General features: G+C 37.4%; 1 protein-coding gene across 1 annotated transcript in view; it reads right to left on the bottom strand.

Annotated features, from left to right (window-relative positions):
- DOCK10 (dedicator of cytokinesis 10) overlaps window positions 1-27,736 on the bottom strand; it is a 274,169-nt gene that overhangs the window by 60,973 nt on the left and 185,460 nt on the right. The window contains exons 24-35 of the mRNA XM_043993341.1: window positions 27,498-27,590; window positions 26,923-27,041; window positions 25,167-25,236; window positions 21,146-21,259; window positions 18,770-18,841; window positions 16,537-16,683; window positions 10,110-10,193; window positions 5,724-5,820; window positions 5,005-5,049; window positions 3,645-3,820; window positions 3,426-3,542; window positions 1,305-1,416 (exon numbers count right to left, since the gene is read on the bottom strand). Coding sequence (XP_043849276.1) covers window positions 1,305-1,416; window positions 3,426-3,542; window positions 3,645-3,820; window positions 5,005-5,049; window positions 5,724-5,820; window positions 10,110-10,193; window positions 16,537-16,683; window positions 18,770-18,841; window positions 21,146-21,259; window positions 25,167-25,236; window positions 26,923-27,041; window positions 27,498-27,590 — 1,246 coding nt within the window. The remainder of the gene's footprint in view (window positions 1-1,304; window positions 1,417-3,425; window positions 3,543-3,644; window positions 3,821-5,004; window positions 5,050-5,723; window positions 5,821-10,109; window positions 10,194-16,536; window positions 16,684-18,769; window positions 18,842-21,145; window positions 21,260-25,166; window positions 25,237-26,922; window positions 27,042-27,497; window positions 27,591-27,736) is intronic.

Raw genomic sequence — 27,736 nt, 5'->3', positions numbered from 1 at the left:
TCAAATTTGACAGTTAAACTATCTTTGGTACTTTTTAAGAGACCGGGTGGATGATGAAATCATTATCTAGATGCAAAAGGTTTAGAAGAGACAAATAGAAGAGCAATTGAAAGCATTGAAAGTTATTGCTTGTTTTTTCCCCAAGGAATTTAGCTGAGGAGAAGAAAAATATAAGATGATAGATAACAGGGATCATAGGATATAGTGAGAGTTTCTTCTTTTAAGGATAGGGGAGAGTTGGGTATGTTTTTTTATAGCAGGGAATAAACCAGTAGATAAAGAGAAATTGAAGATTGGAGAGATAGAGAGAGAGAGAGAGAGAGAGAGAGAGAGAGAGAGAGAGAGAGAGAGAGAGAGAGAGAGAGAGAGAGAGGAGAAGATAGTTGTTGCAATCTGCTGGAGTATAATAAAAATTCATGAAGACTCTTTTAGAGAACATAAAATTTTTGTCTTAAGAACCTTAAATGAAAGTGGCCTTTCCAAAATAGCTGTTCAAATTGCATTTTGATGATGGAAGACTATTCTAATTCTCAAAAAGGAGTAGTGGCAGGTTTTAGCTCAATAATGGAATGATGAATCTTGGTATTTTAGGGTTTAGAGTGAGCAGAGACCTTAGTGGTCCCATAGCTATTGGATTGTAAGTAATATCATCATAGATATAGAATTTAAGGGTACTTAGAAGCCGCATGATCTTAACCCCCTCATTTACATTGGAGAAACTGAGACCCAGAGAGATAAAATACCTCCCATGCAGGTGACCCCCAAAGATTAAGTTAAAGTAAGTGGAAAATGCATTGAGAAATCACAAGGTCTTATCCAGATATATAACTAATCAACCAATCAATCAACACAAAATTATTAAGCAGTTGTTTTGTGCTAGGCACTGTGCTAAGTATTTGGAATACAAAGAAAAGAGGAAAAACAATCCCTACCATCAAGTAGCTTACTTCTTAAATAGGAAGATATATTTGATCAGAGTGAGTTTCTGATATTTCCCAAGACTTGGAGAGGATGAAATATACATAGACACTTTGCATGGAGATTGGTCACTATTGTGGGGAGGGGAGGAGGGCATGTATATAGAGTGACAATTATTGTTAAGTACAAAACTGAACAATATTCAGTTAGGCAATTACTTAGGAGCCTACAAGCATGGCTTATATACCACAAAAAAAATTCTCTCTTTCTCTGTTCCTTTGTACACTTATGGCCCAGACTCACAGAAAGGAACTGGAAAAAATACAATGATGTGATGAGATGTAGATGAGGTTGATGAACATGAATTCTCATCAGTTCCCAAATACCTGCTATGGAGTTTAAAACATCTTTAGAAAACGACGTGTCCACAGAGTTAGCATGCTTCATAGCTGACTGGCTCTGAAATCCTCCATTGGTGCTCAAGTCATCTCTGGATCCCTGCATTTCAAAAGAAACAACCTGGCTCATTGTAATGAGAGAAATGATTATTAATAACCAATGGTTTGGGGATATCCAGAGTCCCTCCACCCCACCCCCACCCCCTTCTACAGTTCTCATTTCAAAATTCAGTCCTGTAAGGACATTGCTGATAATGAGATTAAATTAACCCTCCTCAGTCTTGTTCAGACCCCACCCAACTTTCTATTGAAGATTGAATGGGAATAAATTCTTTGAATAAATTGCCCCAAGTAACTTAGAAATAAATGACATAATCAAAGTTTCTTAGAATAGTTCTAGTCCCTCATTGTAATATGAATTTTCTCATTAATTGTTAACCAATCAGAGTTGGTTACCACCCTCAGGAACACCACTGTTCCAACGGCATAAAAGCCGTAAACCAGCCATCATGATTGTCTTTGGCATTCACGAGGGCCATGGACTTCTTTTTATTAAAATGCTGGCATTATTAATAAAGTGACTACCCAGAAATTATGTTGAACTTTTCTTAATGTAATAGTAACAGCCCAATTTATAATGATGAGTTAAACTCATATGCAGATTCTTTATTAAACTTTTTTATTGCAGCATATTACTTTACCTCTTTTATCCCTCTCCGAAGCCAATTTGCCAGCTAATAGCTCAATTTACCTTTGTCTGGACAGCCCTAGTGATGTGTGGATCCTTCTAATCTATGAAAGCTTTGATAATATTACTGCTACTAGTTCAGAGAGAAATGACAATGGGAAGCCTCCTATGTTCTTGGTTTTAGGTACCAAATGAATAGAAATATGCTAGAGTGGGTTCCAGAATATATGGATTTATATGCCAATCTCTGATTTCAAAAAGCACACTACCTAAGGTAGACAATCCTCCTTGGTTACTGTGGCCAAAATATGTATTGCCTCATGGCTAACCCAGAGAGGATATGTCTCTCTGAGCATAGCTGGGCTGGTTGTTGTATAGCAAGGTCACAGTTGGTCATTGCGTTCATCCCTGAATCCTTTCCATCTTATAAGAAACGAACAGAGCTTATGCTCTGCTGTCATAACACTCAAGAATTCAGGGTCACTTCCACACTATGATAAGACATCGTTAGTAGGGCTTTAGTGGTGTATCAACTGACAGATGTTGAGAATCCAGACAGTATTATTAAAGATGGGCTGTCAAGAGACTAGCTTAGGGGAAGATGATGGAACACTGGTTAATTTGGTTGCAATTAATAGTTCCCTCTTCTCTCCTCTTCTCTGCTCTCAGGCTGGGGGTAGAGGAAGTTTGTAGGGAGTATGGTAGAGTGATAAGGGGGTAGGGGTGAGGATTGTAATGAGGGAGTTTGGGAGAATGTGGTACAGATTGAGCAGACTATCTGGGAATGTTATTATTACTTCAATTCTTTTGTGGGAGAGGGAGGTGACAGGGTCCAGACCCATGATTTCATTAGGGTAGCAGAGAATTCTGGCTAAGGAAAGTCACTTAACTCAATATAGATTGGTGCACTGAAAAGGTGAGTGACTTCTCAAGGGTCATACAACTTGTATGTGTCCAAGGAAGGACTTGAACCCAAGTTTTCTTGCCTCTATCTATTATACCATTCTGCAACTCTACGGAAGGGCATATTATGATTTTGATTATTAGCAGTGATCAAGGGAAAATGGAAACAGGCCTGAGGGAGTGCTCGACTGATTGCAGCAAACATTCCAGAGATGTAACTCGGATATGGGTGCTTTAAAATAACTTGGTTGAAATGACAGACCATCCCTGCTTTATTCATAGGATCAAAGACTTCAGAGTTGGACTTGACCTGGAGGTCAAACTACCTAAGTCTTTCAATTTACAAATGAGAAAACCACTCGCAGAGAGAAAAAGACTCACCCAAGGTTACAAAACAGCCATTTGCTTCTGACTACAAATTGCTCTCTTTTCCTACCATATCATATCATTCAAGAGAAAAATGAGATGATTGTTAAAAGCAAGATTAAAATAAAGTTTTGAAGACCATGTAAAGTTACCTGATTAGATGTATTGACTGTAAAAGGAAATATATCCTTCAGGTAAATCCTTGGCATATTATCAAGCAGCATGCCATAGAGGGGCATATATAAAGTGGCTATTTGGGCCTGCTTATCCTAGAGAAAGAGGGAAGAACAACAATTAAAAAGGTTAGGTTTTATTTTCACTGAATGTAATTAGCAGTTTCAAGGAGTTCACAGGAGGGAGAGATCACTTACTGGTTCCCTGTATCGATCATCAAAAGAATGCTTAGCCATTATATTTTTAAGAACAGCTAAAGCTAAGTGTCTGATATCTTGGTCTTCCTGCAGTGCAAAGCCGACCTCTCGGAGCAAAATTCCAATTAAGAAGTGTTTGCGGCAAAATTCATTGGTGACAGTATATTCAGGCATATCTTGGTGAGGAAAGATAAAAATCTCATTTTAATACTGTAAACTGAGAATGTTAAAAATTCCAATAATAAAGAATGTATTTAGAATGAAATACTGACATGCCCAGAGAACCTCATAAATATTTTGGGCTAGATTGTACTAGTATATAATTTATTGGGAGTGACTTATATGTGATAACTCTTTTAGGCTACCTGGATGCTATTTAATATAGCAAGGAAGATAACATGGTTTCCAAAAATACTTCACATTTTCAAATGATTCACCATCTATTTGTGACAATGTGGCCTTATTATAGGGGGTCTTCTAGTTTGGGAAACTGAGGCAGATAATTTCTAGGTCAGGTAAACTGCCCAAAGTCATAGTAAATAATAGGCTGGGCCAAACATAAATTAAGGTCTTCCACTCCCACCCCAGAATCCCAGAAATACTTTAACCAATACCCTTTAAAATAGTTCCCAATTTTGTTTCTATCAAAGTAACCTCATATAACCCAGCTAGACTCCGTTTGTGTGGAAAGTTATGACAGGAGCTAAGCTACTAGTCCATCACAGGGTATTTGCTACATAAGGGTCACAGAATCATTTACTTAGAGTTGAAAGAGACCATAGAGGTCATTGAGTTCAACATCCTAATGATACAGATGAGGAAACTGAGGCAACTTATATGATCTGCTCCTTGTCATGTAGCTAATGGATGTTTGAGGCATGATTTGTACACGTGTCTTCCTGACTTTCTGACTTCCCAGCACTCTAGACATTGCATAGGCTTGAGATATATTGAAGAACTAAAAGATATATGTATACTCCTTTATGCATATAGACATACTTGGTTGCAGAGTTTTGTTTATTAGTCGATCCAAGAAAACTCTAGATGCCTTAATAAATTAAAAAGTATCAAGGGATTTTTGTTTAAAGAATAAAGTACAGTGGATAGTTATCTCATGGAGGCCTGAGAATATGAATAGGTGAAAGTAAAAATTCAATTGATCATTAGGATCATTATTTGTATTATATACATAATGCCAAGCAGCTGCATATATGTCAATAAGTGAATGTGAAGAGTTGCATAGACATAACTAAACAGTTTTAAAGTAGCCATGTGCTGTTCTCAGGCACCATATTTTGATGACAATTGTAAATAAAAATGCATAATTATGATCTTATAATATAAAACCCAAAACATTTACCTGATGCATGTAGCTCCTGAGTTGATTCTGATGGTGTCAAAGGGTCTTGAATTAATATAAGTAGAAAACAAAAGGTCAGCTATATGTGTGAATAGACTTTTTTTTACAGTAGGAATCACATAATAGATAGTTTCTATGACATCTACATTGGTTGTTCTTATTGGAAATTGATGAACAAGTAAAATTATGACAGGATTTACAAAGTAAGGGGCTCTGTTCAATAACATGATTTTTTTGGGGGGTGGGAGACATGACCATGGTTCTATTTAAGGATTTTAATGGAAAAGTATGAGTCAAAAATTTTCCAAAAAATGAAATTTTATTCTTTATCTTCTACTCAGTATATATTTTTCTATACTGGATTTTGCTTTCCTAAAAGAAGAATTCTCCTCTATCTGCTGCTTCTACAGTGGAATATACAGCTAGAAACTGAACTGTTTCTAGATCAAGGATCAAGCAATTTATTCTATTAATGAACAGTTGATAAGACCAGGTTGTTAAATGATTGAAATTATCAGACCCCAAAGTGGCTCACCCAGAAAGAATTGATGAAAAACATGAAGTCTTTGATAATTATATGCTTAGGTTTCATTTGACTCAACTAGGTATAAAGTTAGGGATAATTGGGATAATTTTAGACATACAAAGAAGCTGAGATTAAAATAGATAAAATCACATGCATTTTTAGAAACTGACAAAAATAGGAAGTGAACCATTACCTGGAATGTTGGCTGACCGTATGGGGAGACACAAAGGAATAAAATGCTCATGATAGCATACTTCTTGAAGAAAATCAAACTTGTATGGGCTTAGGGTCTGAAATGGAGCCAAAGTCAGTCATTCAGTACTAAATAGTTGATGAAAATGTCATATGTCAATAATTTCCTCTCTACACTGAAAAAAAAATAGTGCTTATATATAACTATCTGTTTTGTGAGCATGTTGTGTTTTAGAAAATGAAAAGTTTAGCTATCTCCCAAATCTTAAAAATTTTTTCTCTCTCTCTCTTTTGCTGTGTGTCTCGATCATGCATCTGTCTCTGTCTGTTTCTATCATCTCTGTCAGTTTAAATCTTTCTATTATCTATCTATCTATCTATCTACCTATCTACCTATCTATCTATCTATCTATCTATCTATCTATCTATCTATCTATCTATCTATCTATCTATTTTTTTTGAGAAGCCCAACTGGTCTTAGAGCCAGGAAGACCTGGGTTTATGTCCTGTTTCTGAAACACCCTGATTGTATGATCCTAGGCAAGACACTGAACTTCTCAGTGTACTAGGTAGTGCCTTATTTATTTATTTATTTTTGCAGAGAATGTGCCAACCTTCACTGATAGAGGGAATTTCCTCACTTGGGAGTCCCTGGTATCAATGAAATCACAGCTTCTGTCCATTCCTATCCATATTTTCTAAGGTTCTATGTGGCTAATTAGAGACCTCCAGGATATCGAGTTAGCAGATCTTGTTTAAACTCTGGCTCTGGGGGCAGCTAGGTGGCACAGTGGATAAAGCACTGGCCCTGGATTCAGGAGGACCTGAGTTCAAATCTGGCCTCAGACACTTGACACTTACTAGCTGTGTGACCCTGGGCAAGTCACTTAACACTCATTGCCCCACCAAAAAAAAACCAACTCTAGTTCTAGCAATGAGCCTTTAAGAACTTTCAACACATACACAGTCCAGTTTGGGACCAGCATTGGCAGTCTTCACAAGCTTGGCCACTAAGACCTTCCAGAGCATCTGTTCAATGGGTACAGCCTTGGAGAGCCAAAGTCTACCCTTTTGCATACCACCCTGAGGCACCAGTGTAGAACCCTTAGTGGATAAATTTACATCGTTTGGGGAAATAACACTGACCCCATGCTCTGGAGTTTGCAGCAACTCTTGGAGCTTCCTGTGAAAGGATGGAGGCTCTGTGGTCTACTCTGGCAGAGGGTATGGTCACACAGATTCAGTCATGGAATACTGATACATTGAAGTATATAAACCCTTAGAGGATGACCCTCCAAAAGATCATTACATAGGACAGCTTTGGCACAAAAGATCAGGTTATTGCCCAAGCTTTTCCTCTGCTTAGCATGTTAAGTTATACTATAGTATATTATATTGGGATATCATACCAACGGTTCCCTGAACTAATAAAACCAAAAATAAATTCAAAATATTTTCTACAAAATTTCAGATTAAGGAATTGTCAAAAACAAAAAAAAATTTTAAATTTGTTTCCATCTGTTTTCAGATACTATCAGTTCTTTCTCTGTAGATAGATTTCAATTTTCATAAGTCCTTCAGGGTTATATTGGATCACTGCCTTGTGGTTCAGCTATTTATTACCTGTGTGAACTTGGGCAAATGATATTCCTTCTTTGGGCCTCAACCTCCTTGTCTGTAAAGTGAGGGGTTGGATTAGATGATCTCTATATAGTTCTTTCAGTTCTAAATCTAACAAGTCAAGATAAAATACAGAATTTGGACTTGCATGGGTTATTTCCAAAATAAGTTTCGACTAACCTCAAATGTAAGATCTAGAGTGAGATTGGGACATCAGATAGGATCTAGTCTAACCTCATCATTTTACTGATGAGGAACTAGGCTCAGAGAGAAAATAACTCACCCAGTACTTCTGCCTTCACATCCATTCTTCATTTCACTCCTACATTACCTCTAAGCCCTCTGAGATGTGCTGTGTATGTATTGAGATGAAGGTAAGAATGATATCAATGCATTTCATTGTTCTCTTTTAAGTTAGCTGAATCAGGAAGGATGTTCTCACTCTGAATTGCTTTGACTTGACAATGTTTGGACTATTTTTAGGGGAGTTTGGGGAAGAGCAAGAACCACCCAAGTGCATATAGCTGGAGAAAGAGAAGGGGGAAGGGAACAAGAAGTTTTATTAAGTGCCTACTGTAATGGAATTTATTAATTTGCTCATTGACAACACTATGCTAATGTTTAGTAAAAATCCAGCAATTCAAACAGTTAAAGAAGATAATTCAGTTTTCCAGACCAGAGTCCAGTTTCCTCCTGATGACATCTTACCACTCCAAGAAGATGAGAGAACTCAGAGACTTTATATGAATAGTTTTGTTCTGTTGATTTTGTTTTCTGTTTCTGTTATAATATACACTATCTGTAACATGTACTCTCTGCAGAGGCCCTCGCTTTGCAAGACCTATGTCAAAGCACTGTTCATGAGGGACTGCCCCTCTGGACAAAACTTTCCTCTCTCCCTTTTCTATATTGTTATTTACATATTGTTAGCTAGCATAGGATATTATTTTTGGTTGTTTCATTGAGCAAACGCATTCGTTTTTCAAATGAAATAAAAGGGGGGACTGTAATGATTGGAATGATGCCACCTACTGGAGACTTGCTGTGGGAAAGCTCTGCCATGAGGAAAATGCCTCAGAGGGCAAGGCCATGTGGCTTTTCCTTGGCGTCAGGAAGTGACGTTTGCTCATGGGTGCTGTCTATCAAGGCTACCAGCCAATCAACTTGAGGAGCCTCCTATTTTCTGGAAGGGGACAGGAAGGAGGAAAGAGGGCCTGCACAGAGAGCTCTGTCTCTTTTTGGTTCCTGACTTGATGGTGGTGGTGGCAGCAGAGGACTTCACAGGAAATTTGAGAAAAGATAGGAATGTCAGGCTGTTGGAATTCTGTTCTCAATCTTTCTCTTTCTATCTTTCAATAAACCCTTAAAAACCTAAACTCATTTTATCAGTGATTTTAGTCAGTTTCCCCCAAAACTGGGGGAACAGATTTGAACTCACATTTAGAATCTTAAATTATACACTGCTATGTGCCAGGCTCTGTGCTAAGCACTTTATAAATATCTCATTCGAGGAATTACAGATAACAGCAGTGGAATCATGGGAGGATGAGGATTTGGCATCAGATCACCTGCTTTGGATTCTCAGGTTTTTCCCTTAGTTAGTTGTGTGACCTTGGGTAAAGTACTTCATCTCTGTTTCAATTTCCTAATTTGTAAAATGGAAATAATAATACCTGTGCTATCAGTTTCAAAATGTTGTTTTCAGGAAAGCTCTTTTTAAGTGTTAGAATGCTTTCTAGAAATGTGAGTCACTTAGATTGCTAATAATAATGCTGCTAGCTCAGGCAGCCATTTGTTTCTGTCATTTAATAGTTACTTTGAGGAAATTGGTTAAATCTGGATCACAAACAATAGCTTTGGGCCAATTTTCATTGACACGTGGGTCAGTTACTCTTGCAATGATCCACTCCCCAACATTTCTGAGAGCTATATATGGTCAGAGTATCCCCTACTCTTCATGCTTTGATCATCTAGTTCACATTGGAATGGAAGGCTAGTGCTGTCAACATACCCTTTCAACGTAGACAGCAAGAAAAGAGATTGGACATACCACTTTATTTTATTATTATTATTATAATTATTATTATTTTGTGGGGGAAGGAGGGTTAAGTAACTTGCCCAGGGTTACACAGTAAGTATCAAATGTCTGAAGCTGGATTTGGACTCAGGTCCTCCTGAATCTAGGGCTGGTGTTTTATCTACTATGCCACCTAGCTGCCTGGACATACCACTTTTAAAAAAGAGGGTCATTTACCCTGAAATATAACTCCTATTTCTTATCAATAATAGGTCAATCAAGTCAAGACTTATTCGATTGCAGTTGAAGTCCCATTTTATTTTAATCAGCATTTTATATCTATTTGTTTATTCATATATTTATGTATCATTTATCTATCTGTCTATTTACTTACTTGTTTGTTTGGTTTTGTGTTTATTGAGACTGGGTCTTCCCATCTTACCTAGGCTGGCAGTGCAGGGGCCACTCACTAGCTTTATTCCAATAATGACTGGCATAGAAGCTTTCCCTCACTCCATTTTTCGTGAGGTGGGGCAGTTTAACTCCTTTTCAGGAAGCCTGGTGGCCCTCCCCTCCTGGGAGCTCAGCTGGTACCATATTTGGTGTGGACACCTGATCAGCTTTACCCTATTGCAAATGGGTACTCTTGAAGTCAAGTGATCTTCTAGACTCAGCTTTCTTAACTGCTGGCATTAGAGGCCAAGAGCACTATATTTTAAAACAGCATTATTTTGACAGTCTAATTCTTACCTTGGGCTCATCTGAGGATAACATGCTGATGTAGTTGTTGACCATTTTAAATACAAATCCACGATCCAAAAATGTAAAGCAGCGCTGGTGAATAAGATAAAAATATGTTGATATTGAGAACACAAATATATTCAAATAAATGTTAATAGACTAAAAACTTAGTATATCATTTATACAGAAGTGTCATTAAAATATCCTTAAAAGTCTTCAAGACTTGTATTAGATGTTACTTCCAAAGTGGTAATTGATTAGACATATGGAAGAAAGTACATAAACCAGCCAGTTAAAAATATTCCTTTACAAATTTTTCTAATATCTTTTGGAGGCTAGCAGGTGAGCATCATGTTTCTTCTGCACCTCCCATTTTTGGTTATAACCACATTTCACTTTTTATTTGTCCAAATAGGTTTTAAGGTGGTGCAAGAGTGGTATGGTATAATAGGAAAAAACCCCAAACCCTTGAACTTGAATTCAGGACACATGGGATTATATACCATATTTGATGCTAGTACAGTCATTCAACCTCTCTGGGCCTCAGCTTTCTCAGCTATGCAATGGAAATTATATTCTTCCATAACCTACCAGATAGGACTGTCGTTAGGACTGTTCTAAGTTCCACAGAGATGTAAGTTATGGTTATATTATATTTATTATATATTATATTAGTCTTCTCTATTAATTACAAATCAGTTTTGGAGATGGCAATTTATACCAACACTGATTTTTCCAAACTCTGAAAAGTGATTTTCAAATCAAATTTCAACATCATGATATTCTGAGCCATCCACTAGACTATATAAATACAACATCTTTTTCTTCACTGAGAGTGAATAGAATTAGAGATACACTATACCATACTCAAGGATGAGCTAGAAAGGATGAGTTAGAAAGAAGCATAACAAATCATGTGGGGAAGCTGCATTCAGGCTTCCACAACGCAATGCTATTGAATTAAGGGGTAATTGAATGAAGCCCAAAGACAATGAAGAAGTTGTGGTTGTGGAGACAAGTTGATGTGGCTCTGAGTGACTAAAAGCAAACTCTTTATATCATCCCTTCCTTAGAAAATGTAGAGTCATGGAAAGAATACTGGATTTGGAGTTAGGAGGGCCCCAAGCTCCAGCCCTATCTCTGTTCCCTATCACCTGAGTGACCACGGGCAAACCACTTCACCCCTGTCAGCCTTCACTTCCCACAGATCAAACAGGAAAGGGTGATTTAGGTAAAATGTTTTGGAAATCGTAAAGCAGTATATCAATATTAGCTATTATTATCATTTAAAAAGCAAAGGACTTTGGGGGCAGCTAGGTGGCACAGTGGATAAAGCACTGGTCCTGGATTCAGGAGGACCTGAGTTCAAATCTGTCCGCAGACACTTGACACTTATTAGCTGTGTGACCCTGGGCAAGTCACTTAATCCTCATTGCCCCAGGGGGAAAAAAAGCAAAGGACTTGGAGTCTGGAGACCTCAGTTTGACTGCTGTTACTGACAATAATTGAGTTATGTCACTGTTCAAGTCACTTTGTCACACTGACACACTCTTCTTTAAATTGGACCTACACAATCTATATCTCAAGGTTGCTGTGAGAAAGCACTTTGTAAGTATTAAAGTTCAAACAAACATAATTTATGATGATTTTTGTTGTTAGAGATCATCCTGGTAGCTAACCACAGGTTAAGATAGCTCTGGATTAGCTGAGGATCTCACTGGTAGTGAGACAATCAGGAAAGGTACCTGATAGCTAGAAGGCTAATTTGTTCTTATTCCTTGAGCCTCCCATAGGTCTCATCTTTCTCTCTTTTTTTTTAGTGAGGCATTTGGGGTTGTGACTTGCCCAGGGTCACACAGCTAGTAAGTGTTAAGTGTCTGAGGCCAGATTTGAACTCAGGTACTCCTGACTCCAGGGCTGGTGCTCTATCCATTGCGCCACCTAGCTGCCCCTCTCTTTTCTTAAAGAATGCACAACACTATGCCCCATTCACCTGCAGGCTTGCAAATGACACTCTTCTAATGCCTATTGGAATGAGAGGATTGTCCTCAAACTATATCTGTCATCTGTCTGTCATCTATCAATATGCCTTCATTTTCCCTCCCTCCTTGTCTCTTTCTCAATCTATCATCTATTTGTCTGTTTGTTTCTCTATCTACCTCTCTCTCTCTTTTAACTGTCTGTCCCCATCATCCATCCATCCGTCCGTCCATCCATCCATCCATCCATCCATCCATCCATCCATCCATCCATCCATCCATTTATCTATTTATTTATCTATCCTGTATCAGTTGGTCTCTTTCCATTCTCATTCTCTCTCTCTGTCTCTCCTCTATCTCTATCTTTAATATCTATCTCTCTATCAATAAATAGATAAAGAGATACATGGGCCATCTTAAAAAGTTATAGAATACTGAAAGAAAGAATACTTGGTTTATTTATTTATTCTTAGGAAACTCAACTCAATTGTGACTATGTAAGCCACTGACAATGAAGTGTTAGGATTGTATTTTTTGTATTATCTAGTCAAAGAAAAACTATCTACACTATTTGGGTACTTGTAATTGAATTAAAGGGCTGGTAGAGGTGATAGAATCATAGATTTCAAGCTGGAATGGACTTCAGAGGTTTAGTTAATTTTCTTCATTTTACATATGAATAAACTGAGGCTTAGTGTGGTCAAGCAACTCATCCGAATTCCTATTGGCAAGGAACAGCAAGTGCCTTAAAAAATGCTTATTTGATGAGTCGATTATGGGTGACAGATAAGCTTTTATGATGTGTGATGCACAAAGACTTCCTTGTAATATCTGATTGCATTTTGCAATCCACCTTCTTTCTCTTATATTTGATTGATATTTATTTACAATAAATGCTGACTTTTTGTCCCTTTTATCTGTGGGAGTATCCACAGTAACAAGTGACCATACAATCTTTTTTTTTTTTTTTAATATTTGGTTTTTGTTTTTTTTTTAGTGAGGCAATTGGGGTTAAGTGACTTGCCCAGGGTCACACAGCTAGTAAGTGTTAAGTGTCTGAGGTCGGATTTGAACTCAGGTACTCCTGATTCCAAGGCCGGTGCTCTATCCACTGCGCCACCTAGCTGCCCCGACCATACAGTCTCAACATTAAGAACTCTAGTGAAGTGGAACCTACCATCTCTTGAAGCAGCCCATGCCACTTTGGGATAGCTCTAATTAGGAATTCCAGAGGGCATCTAGCTGGCATTGTGTATAGAGTACCAGCTCTGGAGTCAGGAAGATGCCTCTTCCCAAATTAAAATCTGGTTTCAGAGACTTAGTAGCTGTGTGATGGGCATCCCTTTGATTTCCAATTCTTAGCCACCACAAAAAGAGCTGCTATAAATATTTTTGTACAAATAGGTTATTTTTCTCTTTTTGGGTATGTCTTTGCATCCCCAGTTCTCTCAGCTGCCCCCCTTATGGTATCGTCTCTAGATCTCTCAATATTCTGGTCACCTTTTTTGAAGGCTTTCCCGCTTGTCAAAGTCCTTCCTAAAATATGATGCCAGAATGGAACAAACACAATATTTCAAATGTGGTTGAACAAAAGCCAGGATACAGTGATACTCTCACCTCATGTCTTAGACGATTCATCATTCCTAAAATAGGCTAAGGTCTTATTAGCTTTTTCAGGTTCTTATGTCACACTGAATTAGAATTCCATTATCTTTTTCAAACAAACTTCTGTCTAGTCACATCTACTCCATCTGGCACTTATGAGGTTGATTGAGCTCAAGTGTAGGACTTGACATTTCTCGCTATTAAATTCCATCTTATTCAATTCTGCCTTCTAGTCTGCTGCAATCATTTTTAGATCTTGATGCTGTTGCTCAATGTGTTAGATATACTTCCTAGATAGATGCCACTTGACAGTTTGAGAAGTGCCTGTGTCTTCATCCAAGTCACTGATAAAAATGTCAGACAGAAAAGTATAAGGACAGATCCCTGGAGCATTCTCAATTTCTCCTCTTGAGTACATCCTCCCAATTTATGATGCTGTTTTCCTTCCTCTTTACTTATTCCATTCCTCCTGAATAAATAATATTTCTTCCTAGAACCATATTTTTGAGTTCCTTCTGACCAAATCTCAGTAATACCTATGAGGTCACATTAGTCCCCCTGAGTTATACTCTCTAGTTTACTTTGTTTTCTTAAAATAAGTTTTATGGGGGCAGCTAGGTGGCACAGTGGATAGAGCTCCGGCCCTGGAGTCAGGAGGACCTGAGTTTAAATCCGGCCTCAGACACTTAATACTTACTAGCTGTGTGGGCAAGTCACTTAACCCCAATTGCCTCACCAAAAAACAAACAAACAATAAAATAAGTTTTATGGATGCTTTCTTTTTATATCTTGGTCTTTTTCTTTTTAAAAAATTAATTAAATTTTGATGTATGGAATAAAGCAAGCATTTCCATAACACGGTACAACAAAAACAATGATTTCACATGAAATTGAAAATTTTATATTACTTGCTATTCCTTTTAAATATACAACAAAGTTATCATGTAATTTCTCCCCCCCCCTCTTTTTTATGAACATGCCACACCTTCTCCAGAATAGAATCTTCCCCTTTTTTTTTTTTAAGTGAGGCAATTGGGGTTAAGTGACTTGCCCAGGGTCACACAGCTAGTAAGTGTTAAGTGTCTGAGGCTGGATTTGAACTCAGGTACTCCTGACTCCAGGGCCGGTGCTCTATCCACTGCGCCACCTAGCTGCCCCTAGAATCTTCTCTTTTGACAAAGAAAACCAATTATGCAAAAATAACCAATGACGATTGCAGTTCATTCATCTATAGGCATAAGAAACTTTGGATCCTTTCTTGGATTTTGTCTGGTAAATTATTGGTTGTTTCTATTGCTATTCTTCTTATGTTCTAGCTGCTGTGCTCTATGACATCTAGCTAAGAAGATATATGTGTAAGTAGTGTTCTCCCTTTCCCTTTTCTGTTTAAACCTTTTTTTTTTTTGTTAGGTAGAAATGAAAGAATATAGGACAATATATTTTACCAAGCTTTGTTAGGTTTACTCCATCTCTGGCCCCAAATCTACCGCTTAAGTGTTTTAAACTATGGCCTAGAAACCTAGGTCCTGTCTTCTGTTACCATCTTCCTTAACCAGCTGTTTATTTCCTAGATCTGCCTTCATCTTTGTAGCATTTGATTTCAAATGGAAGCAGTGATAACACTACCTGTAATACCCCTAAGGTATACAGTTCCTTGACCAGCATTTCATCAGTTCTACCCTACCTCTAACTATATTAATAAATAACTATTAAGGGTGTGTGTGTGTGTGTGTGTGTGTGTGTGCACATGTGTGTATGTATGTGTGAGAGAGAGAATGAGAATAGTGGTTATATATTTGAAGGAAGAGGGGAAAAAGGATTAGAAACATTTATTCATTTTTGTAATAGGTATACAAAAGCAAAAGACCTATTGGGTTTACATAAGGCATCCACAATGTAAGAGTGAAAAAATGACAGCTTATGAGGATTTTTTTTTTTTTTTTGGTCTGAACCTGTGACTTCATCAGTGTAGTGAACTCCCAATATGAAAACTCTTCCATTTTTTCTATTAATGCAGATAGGCAAATTACTTGTAATTCACAGTTTTAGAGAGTTGCCTAGGCATGGCAAGGTTAAGTGACTCACTCATTTCATGGAGACAGCTTAGGTCAGAGGTAAGACTAGAACACAGGTCATCCTGACTCCAAAACTAGACTTGTATTTAATGTGCCATGCTATTTCTCTGCCTCAGAATGAAAGTTTCTGTTTTGGGGGAAGCAACTGGAGTTAAATGACTTGCCCAGGGTCATACAGCTAGTAAGTGTCTGAGACTGGATTTGAACTCAGGCCCTTCTGATTCCAGGTCTGGTGCTCTACTCACTGCACCACCTAGCTGCCCCCCTCCCCGTTTTTGAAAATATTTTATAAGAGAGCTCAGAGGGTCTCAGTTTCTTCATCTGCAAAATGAAAGGGGTTGGACCCGGCGAATGCTAAGCTATGGTTCACTTCTATAATCCTGTAATACTATGCATGTCATAGGTGGAGAATGTTGCCAAGCAACAGATTTTATCCCACTTTAAATACAGGCAGTTTCTTGTTTGTGCTGGATGCCCTTGGTTGCCAGTTCTGTGATACGTCATGACTGACACCATTAGTTGGAGTAATCCTTGGTCTTTTCTTCACTGAGACCTTAACAGGGAAAACAACTAAAAGCCCCGACATAAACATGAGACCAGAAAAATAATTCTGTAAAGATAAACTATTAGAAAGGGCTCTTTACATGTTTATATGATCATAAAGGATTTGCCTTGTCATTGTGAGCTATGGTGCATTAATTAGGAGTTGCTCTGTGGGTATGCTGAATTTGCTATGGCAAAGGTGTCAGCAGAATTGTGACCTAACATTGTATTTACCTTAAGAAATCTGGCAACGCTCTGGTTTGCTCTTCTTGTCTCTTCAGGAGCCTCTTTGACCTTCCAACTCACGTGATCTGCGATGACCATTACTAGCGAGTCCAGTTCACTTTGGTAAGAGTAAGGAAACCTCTGTGCCCGTGGAAGCTAAACAAAAAGCAGGTGATTCCTTTAAAATGGGGCATGTGCGTTGCTAAACTTAAAACATGTAAAAATGTAGGGGCTTGAGTACTGAAATTTGAATCAGTAAGCTTGGGATTCAAATTCGGTTTTGTGCCCCTTACTATCTATGGGATCTCAGATCAGTCTCTTTATTCACCTGAATTTCCTCATCTGTAAAATGAGGGGGTTGGATTAGGTGATTTCTGAGCCCCTTCCAGTTCCAGAATACTGTAATTCTAAATAACAGTATCCTTTTATATTAATTCTAATGAACTAATCCTTTATTAATTAATATTATTTTTGAGGACTATATTATAAGAACAAGAAACTATCTTTTTATTGATCACTCATCTACTTGTTTATTTCTGTTTAATTTCAAATCAATGTCATTTATTCCAATGAGTATTTTGATTCTTTGGGATTTCCAAGTACTTGAACAATAAATGATAATGATGATAAAATAAAAATTAATAATAATAACTAGCATTTATGTAGTACTTTAAAGTTTTCAGTGTTTCACAATTATTATTTCATTTGATCCTCCCTGTAGGTGCTATTAGTATCTTCATTTTTACAGATGAGGAAACTGAGGCAAAGGAGGTTAAGTGACTTGCTCAGTGTCACACAGCTAATAAGGTTTGAAGGTGAGATTTGAACTCAGGTCTTCCTGAATCCAAGTCCAGTGATTAATGAGATCAGTTTGTGTGATGCTCCAATTGTATGTTCACATATTCTACAGTTGGTTGTGTCAACAGGTAATTGCAATGTCATGAGACTTATGTGAAAACCAGGTTTATTACAAGAGAAATGAACATGCATGGGAACCCCATGGGTTTGAAGTTTTTTACAGTTATGCTTTTATAATAGAAGGATAAAGGGAGGAGGGGATACCAGGACGGGGTATAATATGGGAGGGGGAACAGTGTGCATCAAAGTGTAGGACACCAAAACCCCTCCTCACAGACAAGAGCAGGGCAATGGCAAAAGTCTTGTTCTTTTCCCTTTGGAACTGCTAAACTATGAAGAAAGGAGGGTCCCCTTATCTGCAGAAGATACTGGCTGCACAGTTGGGAGGTTCTGCAGATAAAGAACATGTGATAAAACCTCAGGATGGCTACTGGATTTTATAAATTTATACCTGAGAAGATTCAATGGGTTCTTTAAAACCCCTCATAGGCTGTAAGTTTTAATTGAAGTGGGACCACAAACTCACAGCTCACATTTGATTGCTTACAAGTTTATTTAGTATGTAGAGGCTTAGAAAGGGATTTTTTTTCCCCCACAATAACCATTCTGGACATATAGTAGTATTATCCTCATTTTATATTGAGAGGAAGCTAATACTATAAGAGGTTAAGTAGTAGCAAGGTAGCACAGAAGATAGTGTGCTGGACCTGGAGTAAGGAAGACCTGAGTTCAAATTCTGACTCAGACACTTACTATCTGTGAGGCACTGGTCACTTAACCTCTCTCTGCCTCAGTTTCCTTATCTGTAAAGAATAAAGACAATAATAGCACTTATATCTCAGGGTTGTTGTGAAGATAAAAATGAGATAATAGTTAAACACTACCTATATGTTATTATAATTAAGAAATTAATTTATTACCCATGGCTACACAACAGGTGTCAGAGCTAGAAATCAAGTTTCTCAACTCCCAAGGCAAGTGATCTTTTCCCAAAACTATGCTCTGACCTGCGGAGGAGAAAGTAGCCAGCAGCCATAATTGAAATCCTGTATCTGACTGACACCAAATTACTTAGATAAAAAAGTTAAACATTCAGTAATTTATCTGGAAGTTTTGTCCATATGATGTCAAACATATGAATATTTATACACATGAAGATGTTGGGTACTATGTATACAGACTGTGACTTTTCACTATTCATTTGCATCTGGAATTTGGAGGTCCAACTTAAATGTTGGACAGATCACCTTGGCTTCTTCTTGGTTCAGATCATAGAGCCATATGCCATTATAACTTTTTTTTTTAAAAGAAATGGCTTATTGATGAACTCAGGCTGTTTTACTAACTTTGTAAGTATTCATATCCATTTGATATCTGGTCTTACCTCAATTTTCTTTGTCTCAACCAAGTGCTGTGCCATTGACTTTGAGATAATGTCAAAGAAGAACCAGGAATGCTGAAAAGAAGAAGGTATAAACTCATTTCTCTGGTAGAAAGCCAACTAATATTTCATCCTTCTACATTTAGCAATAATCTGAAACACACACCCAAGCACACCTTATAGGGACTCAGTTGCCTCATATGTAAAATGAGGGGGTTGGGCCAGATGGATTTTGCATTTAAATTAATATAAAATATAATCCTAATTCAGCCATTCCCTCTAAATTCCCATTAGAATCTTTTTTCCATTCTCATTTTTCTTTATATGATTCTACTTAGTATATATTCTATTCCTGTCCTAATTCTGTTTTTCTTGTTTTCTTTGCATGACTTCATAATGGTATCGCTAGATTTTTTTTGTATCCCTCAAACTTGTCAGACTTGATAGCATTACATCAATCCATTTCATTAATAGTACTACAATTTATCTAACTATTCCTCTATGGTTGTTTTCAGATGTTTTCCCACTTACATGGAATGTTTCTATGAAAATCTTTCAATATGAATCTCTTGTTTATTACAACACTTATTCAACTTTAGAATTATTGTGTCGAAGAGTAAAATGATTGTTAGAACTTTTGTTATATAGTGACAGACTGATTTCCAAAACATTTCTATTAGCTCCTCTACAATCCCCCAACACTGATCTTCATTGCTTTAAATTTTTGGGGGGGCCAGTTTCATGAGTGTAAAGTGGTACCTCAAAGTTATTTTAATTTGCATCTTTTATTATTGAGACTGATAATTTTTCTTTTAAAATGTCTTGTTGATGATCTTTTAAAATTCTTTTATTATAGGCACTTCCCATTGATTCTCTCCCTCCCCCCATATTAGAACCCTTCTCTGTAACAAATAAATAGTCAACCAGTACAAATGGAAACATTGGCCATGTCCAACAATTGGGCCCCGAAATCTGTACTTATAGTCTACACTTCTCTACTGAGAGGTGGAAGGTATGGTAGGTTGAGCATTTTTTTAGGTGATTATTAACAATCTATTTACTATTTTGAAATTTACCTTTTCGATAAATTTTTACCATTGTGGGTAAGTGACTCTTTAGCACACAAATGGAACCTTTGAGTCTGAACATCTAGATTGAGCGGAGTGAAGCCTAAATAACATACACCCCATTCTATCAAAATAGTGTCATACTTGGCAAAATGCAACCTTTTCCCCAATTATATGTGAATCCAGAGTCAGAAACTGAAAAGGTGTTTGCCATGTGATCAGGTTTTTTGAAATCCATTTTCCCTTCATATTTTCCACTGATGAAGACAATAACTAATGTTCAATAGAAGGTAAGATCCTCAAAGAGACAGAGTTTTTCTTTTGTTTTTGAATCCCCAGTGCCTAAAATGTAACAGGTGCTTGGTAAATATCTATTGAAGGCCAATATTCATTTTTTGGGGACATCTAATGAAAATGTCTGTATTCTGCCCCTGAGGTCTTACTCTAATAACTCATTGTAGCATCCTGGGCAGCTTGGGTTCTCAAAGACTATGCCAATGAGACACAAGTTCTAGTAGGTCCAAAAACAAGTTGAAAAGGCTTGAAATAAAGGTTTCAGAATGGATTGTGTGCTAAGGACTAATCTACCTAAGTTTAGAGAGGTTCATTGCCAGAAAGCTGGTCATCAAGGTATTATGTTTTGGGCCACAGCAACTAATGATGAATTACTAAGGCATAGAAAGACTGCCACCTTCATTAGTAGAGAGAATAACCATGGCAATGAAATCATATACTTATTGGAAAAATTCTGAAGTATGTATGCCTTGCTAAACATCCCCATTATTATATCTATATAATGTAGTATTCTTAGTTTTTCTGAAACATTGGGCCAGATCTCTGATTTCACTGGTATAAGAAACTCATGGTGAACAACTTTCTCTATCAGCACAGATTAGCACCTTCTTTACAACTTGGAATCTTTGAAAATTACCAGGGGAATTGAGATTAAGTGATTTACTCAAAGTCACAGTCCTTGTTTTTGGCACAGATGGTATTTCAACTCAGGTCTTCTTAATTCGAAGGCCAGGTCTCTAGTAATAACTCTACATTGCCTCTCTTTGCTGTAATAAAACTTGAAATAATTTTTTGTTCAAAGAATGCTTTGAATACATACTCAAATTAACCTTAGTCATCAATTCAAACACAACCTATAAAGCCTTCCAATACAGAATGCTCGTCTGAAGCTACAGGTGAATGAATTACGTGGTAATCCATTAATGTTATCACTCTGGATCTGCTGAAGAAGAAAGTGAAGATGGAAGAGAAATACCAATGGTATTAATAAATTAAACATAATATTTGAATTGTTTACCTTTAAGACGTGTTTGATTGCTGCTAAATCATTTAATTTCAGAAGATCGGTCATATTCTTTGTCATTTCCTCATGAACTGTCCTCTCTTTGTATGTTGTTGTCTTGAATACATACTGGAGAAAACCCAAGAGGGGATCAAATGAAATGTGACAGAAGCTCCAGAAAAGAATGCTCTCAATCCCTCATCTAGCCCTTGGAATTATCTGCCCTTTGTAGATGTCACCATCCAAACCAATGACGTCCCAACCATAAGAGTCTGATGTGCCTTTGACTATTCACTACTTTGTGTGAGGATAGTGGCATTTGGGGCTCGGCCCCTTCTAATTTCTCACCTCACAGACACAGAGAAAGCAAGGGTGTGACAGGCAGGGACAGAGAGTAATTAAGGAGGCATGAGGAAACATGGAGGGCTTTTGACCCACCTACTTGTGGGCATCTTTTCCCCTTCTCTCTTCCAGTGGCAACACATAGCATGGTAGCAACTCTTCATCCTGGAAGGGGCAGAGCACCCACTCAAATGGCCAAGTGGGGAAGGAGAGTCCCAGCCAAAGGCCAGCAGAGTAAGATCTACCACAGTACACAGCAGCCCCATGATTAGAAACTTTTAATGGATGACTCATGCACCTTTATCATTAGTAAAATCACAGGAGTGTCATGGTCACACTTAATAGGACCCATTTCAATGGGTTGTTGTGAGGATCAAATGAGATAATATACATGCAGTTGTTTTGTAAACTTAAAGCATTATATAAATGCTAGCTACCATGACTATTATTATTAATCTGTGCATTCAAATAATCTCTATTTTTCGTTATAAGAGTTTGTCAGTGACACGCGGCTGGGTGTAAAAAATATCCTTACTTACTGTTTTTCTCCATTGTGTTGAAACATAAAGATTTATGCACTAAAGTGCAATTTAGATATTTTGATGCTAATTATTGAATTATCACCATGTTGCTTATGAAGTAGTCCTCAAGAGAAGGCAAAATTCACTTTTTTGGCTTCAATGTACTCATGACAGTCAGGGTCCTAGCCAATGTGCAGATGGAAAACAGACTTTGACCGGGGGGACAGAAGGACATTGGATGATAACTGTTTCCAAATGTGAGGTTTGAACATTATCAGACCATATGTGATCCTAATAAGGCTTGACTCATCCAAGACTCATCACAGAGTATAATGGAAAAGCTAACAGGCATGTGAAATTATATGGAATTGAGGAAGTTTTTTTTAAATCATGTAATATCACTCAAACAAGTGTAGACTCCAACATAATCTATCTAATACATGCACAATTATTTAGCTCCAAGCTCTGAAAAATTTTCTCCTTTAGATTTGGACTTGAACATGGCAGTGCAATACGCTACCTCAAAGCTTGGTATTGAAATAGATCCACTGTCTGTACAACATACTTTGGACTATTGTAGATGGAGTGAATTAGCGGTGTTTGGCATCACTGAACTTGAAATGGTGTTTATTTTTGAATAATTATTAAAATAGAAATTGTTTGGCATTTCTTTTGAGGAATTCAAGACATTTAACAAATAATCCCTCATTTTCTTAGGACATTCCTGGGTGATAGGGAGGGAATGATATGACTAGAACAAATTAAAGTCCTACCTCCCCACACCAAGATGAAATAAAGTTAGGTATGAGGAACCAAACGGTTCTTTTATAAGCCAGGATTTCAACTACAGAATCATAGACTACTTAAGCTAGAAGGAAACTCAGAGATCACCTAGTCTGACCTCTCATATGAGGAATATGAGGCCCAAAGGGTCTAAGTGACTTGTTTAAGGTTGTACAGTCATTAGTGGTAGGGCTAAAACTAGAACCAAGGTCTCCTAGTCCCCTGGTACAGTAGCCTTTCTATAATGGAATCCAAATTGATCGCATTTATTTTAGATGTCTTTAAGTACTTTAAAAATCTTAAGGCTTAATACAAAATAAGAACTTTATATGAGGGATTTGGGGATTTCAGCTATCTGAAAATCAATATTCCTTATCCCAGAATGACTTGGACTAGACAAGAAAGTACCAGGCTCTGAATCCTCATTCTTGCTCTCTCAGACCATCAAAGATAACGAAAAAAATCTGAATCTGCATGTTCTAGAACTTGATTACTATCTCCAGAGGAGATGAATCAAATTTTTAGTTGGTTCCATATTTAATTCTTCTTTCACTGAGCTTGGAGAGGGTCAAGGAAAACTGCAGCTTTGTAGAAAGGTGGGAAAGGAGGGTTAAAGAATAGGGAAACTTCCTTGTCAAAGCCTTCGTATGGAAGAGTCAAAATCCTTTCTATTTCTGTGGCTTTTGGAGGCTGAAATGCCAAACAGAAGTAAACAGAAGTAAAAGCAGGAATCCTCTAGATGATTTTGCAATTATGTTTTCATTAATCTTCTACCTAAATGAACTATATTGTCTCCAAAACAAACAATTTTAGAGTGTAACTTGGTTTATGAAATCAATCAGCTTTTTTTTTTTTTTTGTGGGGCAATGGGGGTTAAGTGACTTGCCCACAGTCACACAGCTAGTAAGTGTCAAGTGTCTGAGGCTGGATTTGAACTCAGGTCCTCCTGAATCCAGGGCCGGTGCTTTATCCACTGCACCATCTAGCTGCCCCAATCAATCAGCTTTTAGTCAATTAAATTATAATCTAATGGTAGTAGAGTAGCTCACTATGTAAAGGAGCCTTGTGATAGGTTTCTATGATTTTTAAAGTGAATAATCCATTCACCAATCTCCCTTTCCCCCGCCTTTACTCTTACCTATAGGACAATTTATTGTATGCTTTATGAGTCCAGATTTGGGCATTTCATGTTTTGTTACAGATGGACTTTTGTATTTTGTAATGAAAATACCTTGCACATTTTCATTGCTGAATGGCACAAAAGATTTAAAGGAATTGGGAGAATTTGTAGAGTAACAAAAGTAACTTCCTTGATCTATAGTGCCCAGGCACAGAGTCCTTAGATAGGCTTCTTGTCATTATCCTGTGGGTCTACCACACTATGTTTCTACTCTAATAGGACCTAGAGACAATGTGGTGTGGTGGATGGAGGGCTGCCCTTAGGAATCAGGACAACTTGGGTTCAAAACTAGCCACTGATACATGTTGGTTGTTTGACTTTGGGCAAGTCATAGAACCTCCCAGTGCCCTGTGAAACTCTCCAAGAGTATTAGTTATAGCTTAGTTGCCAATTTGCATCAATGGAGGGTGTTTCTACATTGGGAGTTATAAAATCATGCTTGGACTATTTTTTTTCTTCTCAAAGAGGTGATGAAGTCCTACTCTTTGTCTCTCTGTATATCCTAAAAGTATAGATCCATTGAGCTCAATGTCCTGTCGTGTTTAGATTTTTGTCTGGATTGGATTGTGTGTATATGTATAAAAATTGTGGGAAAAGCCCATTTCTCTCTCAATAGGCCTGTTACTCCTACTGATTAAGGTGTAGTTGGCTGTGCTATTGCTATGGCCTTGCAAAACATCATCCCAAGTTCACTGGCAGAAAAAGAGGCCAATTGGGCAATGGAATCTATAGATCCCTGGGTGAAGACTGGAAGGAGGACACTGGAAAAAGCAATGAACATGATGGAATGGGCAGATGACTCATGCCAGAAGATAAAGTTTTTAACATACCAGAAGCAGGTACAAATATACAGTTACTGGGAAAATGAAAAAAAAAATGCCTGAGAAAACAATAAAAAAGAGCTAAGAAAACATTAAGGAACATATAGTTTTCAGCAAACCCACAATTTTACACTGAAACTATTGATTTGAGCTTATAAAGGAGAAAAACTTGGTCTCCCCCTCCCCCATATGAACATATGTTTACATGTATAAAGCTATACAGTTAGCTAGTCAATACAAAGAGATGGGACCCCAAAACATTAACATGATGTTTTATTGAGGCCCACACTTGTTGAAAGGAAAACACATGCTAAGCACCAAAGACAGGAAAGGAGACAAGTCACATATCACATAAAGGCACAAACCAAGAATGATGGGATGTTTCATACCTTTATATAAGATCTGACAGAGTGGTCCAGCTGCTCCTCATGGCATTTACTCACAATATCAGTCAGAACCCTGAAAAATCAAAATTATTTATCTCTCCGGCAGGTACAACAAGACAGCTTCAAGTCCACATTGGCACAGTCAAGCCAATAGTGCCCAACTCAGTGTATTCCTCACAGCAAATACTCAATGTTGAAGACACAAATGAGTTGCCTAATGAAAAAAAAATTTCTTCTTGTTTCTTTTTACCCTTTTAGCCATTCATAATTCATTAATTCTGGGAGCAAGTATGATGCCGCTGTGGTAGGGTTTCAAAATAGGGATCTCTGGCCTGGGAGGCGAATGTGGTAACTACTACCATCTTTGATGGAAGGACTGATAGGCTGGTTTGCTAAGAGTATTTCAAGGAACTTGGACATTGGGATGCTGGTAGTTCATTAGTACCTTCTAGACTTCCAAATCATTCCCTAATCTTTTACATGTGATCCCTTTTCTCTAATTTTCAGGCACTCTATGTAACTGGAAAGGATATTGATTTAAGAAACAGATCTATGAAAACTGAGATAGTCCATAGGCAATGTGAAGAAAGGAATGATGAGGGTGGTTTCCCAAACTAATTCTGTGGGCTGGCCGCTCTGCACAAGGGTTTTTGGTTGGTTGGTTTGGTTCCTGTTTTGAGCAGATCTGTGACTGTTAGTGCAATTGAGGAATATGCCAAAGTTGATCTGTACCCCTTTGCAATTGAGAGTCTTAGAGAGTTGCCTGGAGGCATGGAGAGCGTAAATGATTTACCCAGGGTTGCATGGCCAGTATATTTTAGAAGCCCTTGAACCCAGGTTTTCTCTTGTGTAATTTTATCCTGATGTCAAATAACCAACAGGCAGTTCATCTTAATTGAACAAAGCTCCTCTTGTTTGATTAAGGAGATGATGATGGTGATAATGTGTGTTGTGTTGTGTTGTGTTGTTGGGACAGGCACATCAAAAAAGGGGACCCCAGGCTAGGGGTGTCATGGTCAAAGGCCATGGTATCAATTACATTGTATGACTAAGTCTTCAGAAATGTAAGAAGAAGATGGCAGGTTGGAAACACAACTCTACTGCAACCTCCAAAGTTAGTGGCCTACTGCGAAGTAGTAGTCACCCCACCCTAGTTATGATCCTAGATTCACATTCTGCCAGCATAAATGTGTCGCTGCATGACCTCTGGCATATCTTTTAATAGCTCTGTATCTCAGACATTCCATGCCTAAAGTGGGGATTAACATATCAAGACACTGTCTAGAGTATCACTGCACTTTTAGTAACTTTAGCCCCCAAAGCAAGGAAAATATTTTAGTGTCAACATTTAACTTTTTTTCACAATGCTCGTACAATTTCTTATTCTAAAAGGACATTTATAATTTCATGATTTAATCATTGATTCAAAATTTTTTTATAAAGAGTAAATTATATTTGATAAAGCTATATTTAGACTATCAGATTAATGGGTTGAGTAGGTGGTAGCATAACAAAGGAAATAATGAGGTGAACTATGGAAGAAATTACCATGGATAAATGATATGGATAACATTTCCATAATAATTCTACTTAGGACATGTCACGGCTTATAAATTTTTAAATATTCCATTAAAATATTTCGTAGAATGCCTTATAGAGTATATTGTTGGACTACCATTACTGTATACCCACCTACCCCGAAATTGTCTAGTCATGATTACTTATACAATTTCTTCTCATGTGAGTACGTTATGAATACCTGGTAACAGTGGTGGTGATGTCATCCTCTTCATTCTGAACCAGAACCTTGAAGAGTTGATTCAAGATTATGGGAAGAAAACTCATGATTGCATGAATCTTCTCTACATTCAGCAAATTCTATAGAAGGTAATAAATTATGAGAAATGACACTGATCAGTTTTAAAGCAAAACATGGTTGCCATTTTTCCAAAACAAGTTTGAATATGGTGTTAAACATGACTGATCATTTCAGACCCCATAACACTCCATGAACCTAGGAACAAATTCTCCACTAATTTTTTGCTGACTGAATAACTAATAAGTTTAAAACATTTTGAACCTGATCTTCCTTCAGGTTGGATTTGGAGATGATTAAACTGTATTCTTCCCTTCCCTGTTCACCCCATTTGGAAAGATTCAGGAATGGTATGGAAGAAACTTTTTCTTACTGACTTGATATTTGCCAAAATTTTGTGCAAATTCTCTGTTTGTTTTTCCCCGATCCAACAACAACAACAACAAAAAAAAAAAAGAAAAGAAAAAGGAAAGACTGCTCTTAATTATTTTGACATTCCAGACGCTAAGTTGACTCACCTTACAAGAGAGCACAAAACTTGAGGTAGGAGGCTGAGACATATCTTTTTCTCTTTTTTGGCACTGCTGAAAAAATGCATTCACATATGGATCCTAAAACAACAAAAAAGATATCTACCTCAATATTGAAAATTCTAGGGTTTCACGAATTGAACTGAAATAGAATGAATTTCCAGTTCCTACATATAATACTGACCATTGGAATTTTCATTCCATTACCTCGAAAAGTTATTTGGGTT

The sequence above is a fragment of the Dromiciops gliroides genome, chromosome 3 (assembly GCF_019393635.1).
Source record: "Dromiciops gliroides isolate mDroGli1 chromosome 3, mDroGli1.pri, whole genome shotgun sequence".
NCBI lineage: Eukaryota > Metazoa > Chordata > Mammalia > Microbiotheria > Microbiotheriidae > Dromiciops > Dromiciops gliroides.
Note: the sequence above shows the minus strand (reverse complement) of the source record. Positions and strands in the feature narration are given on the sequence as shown.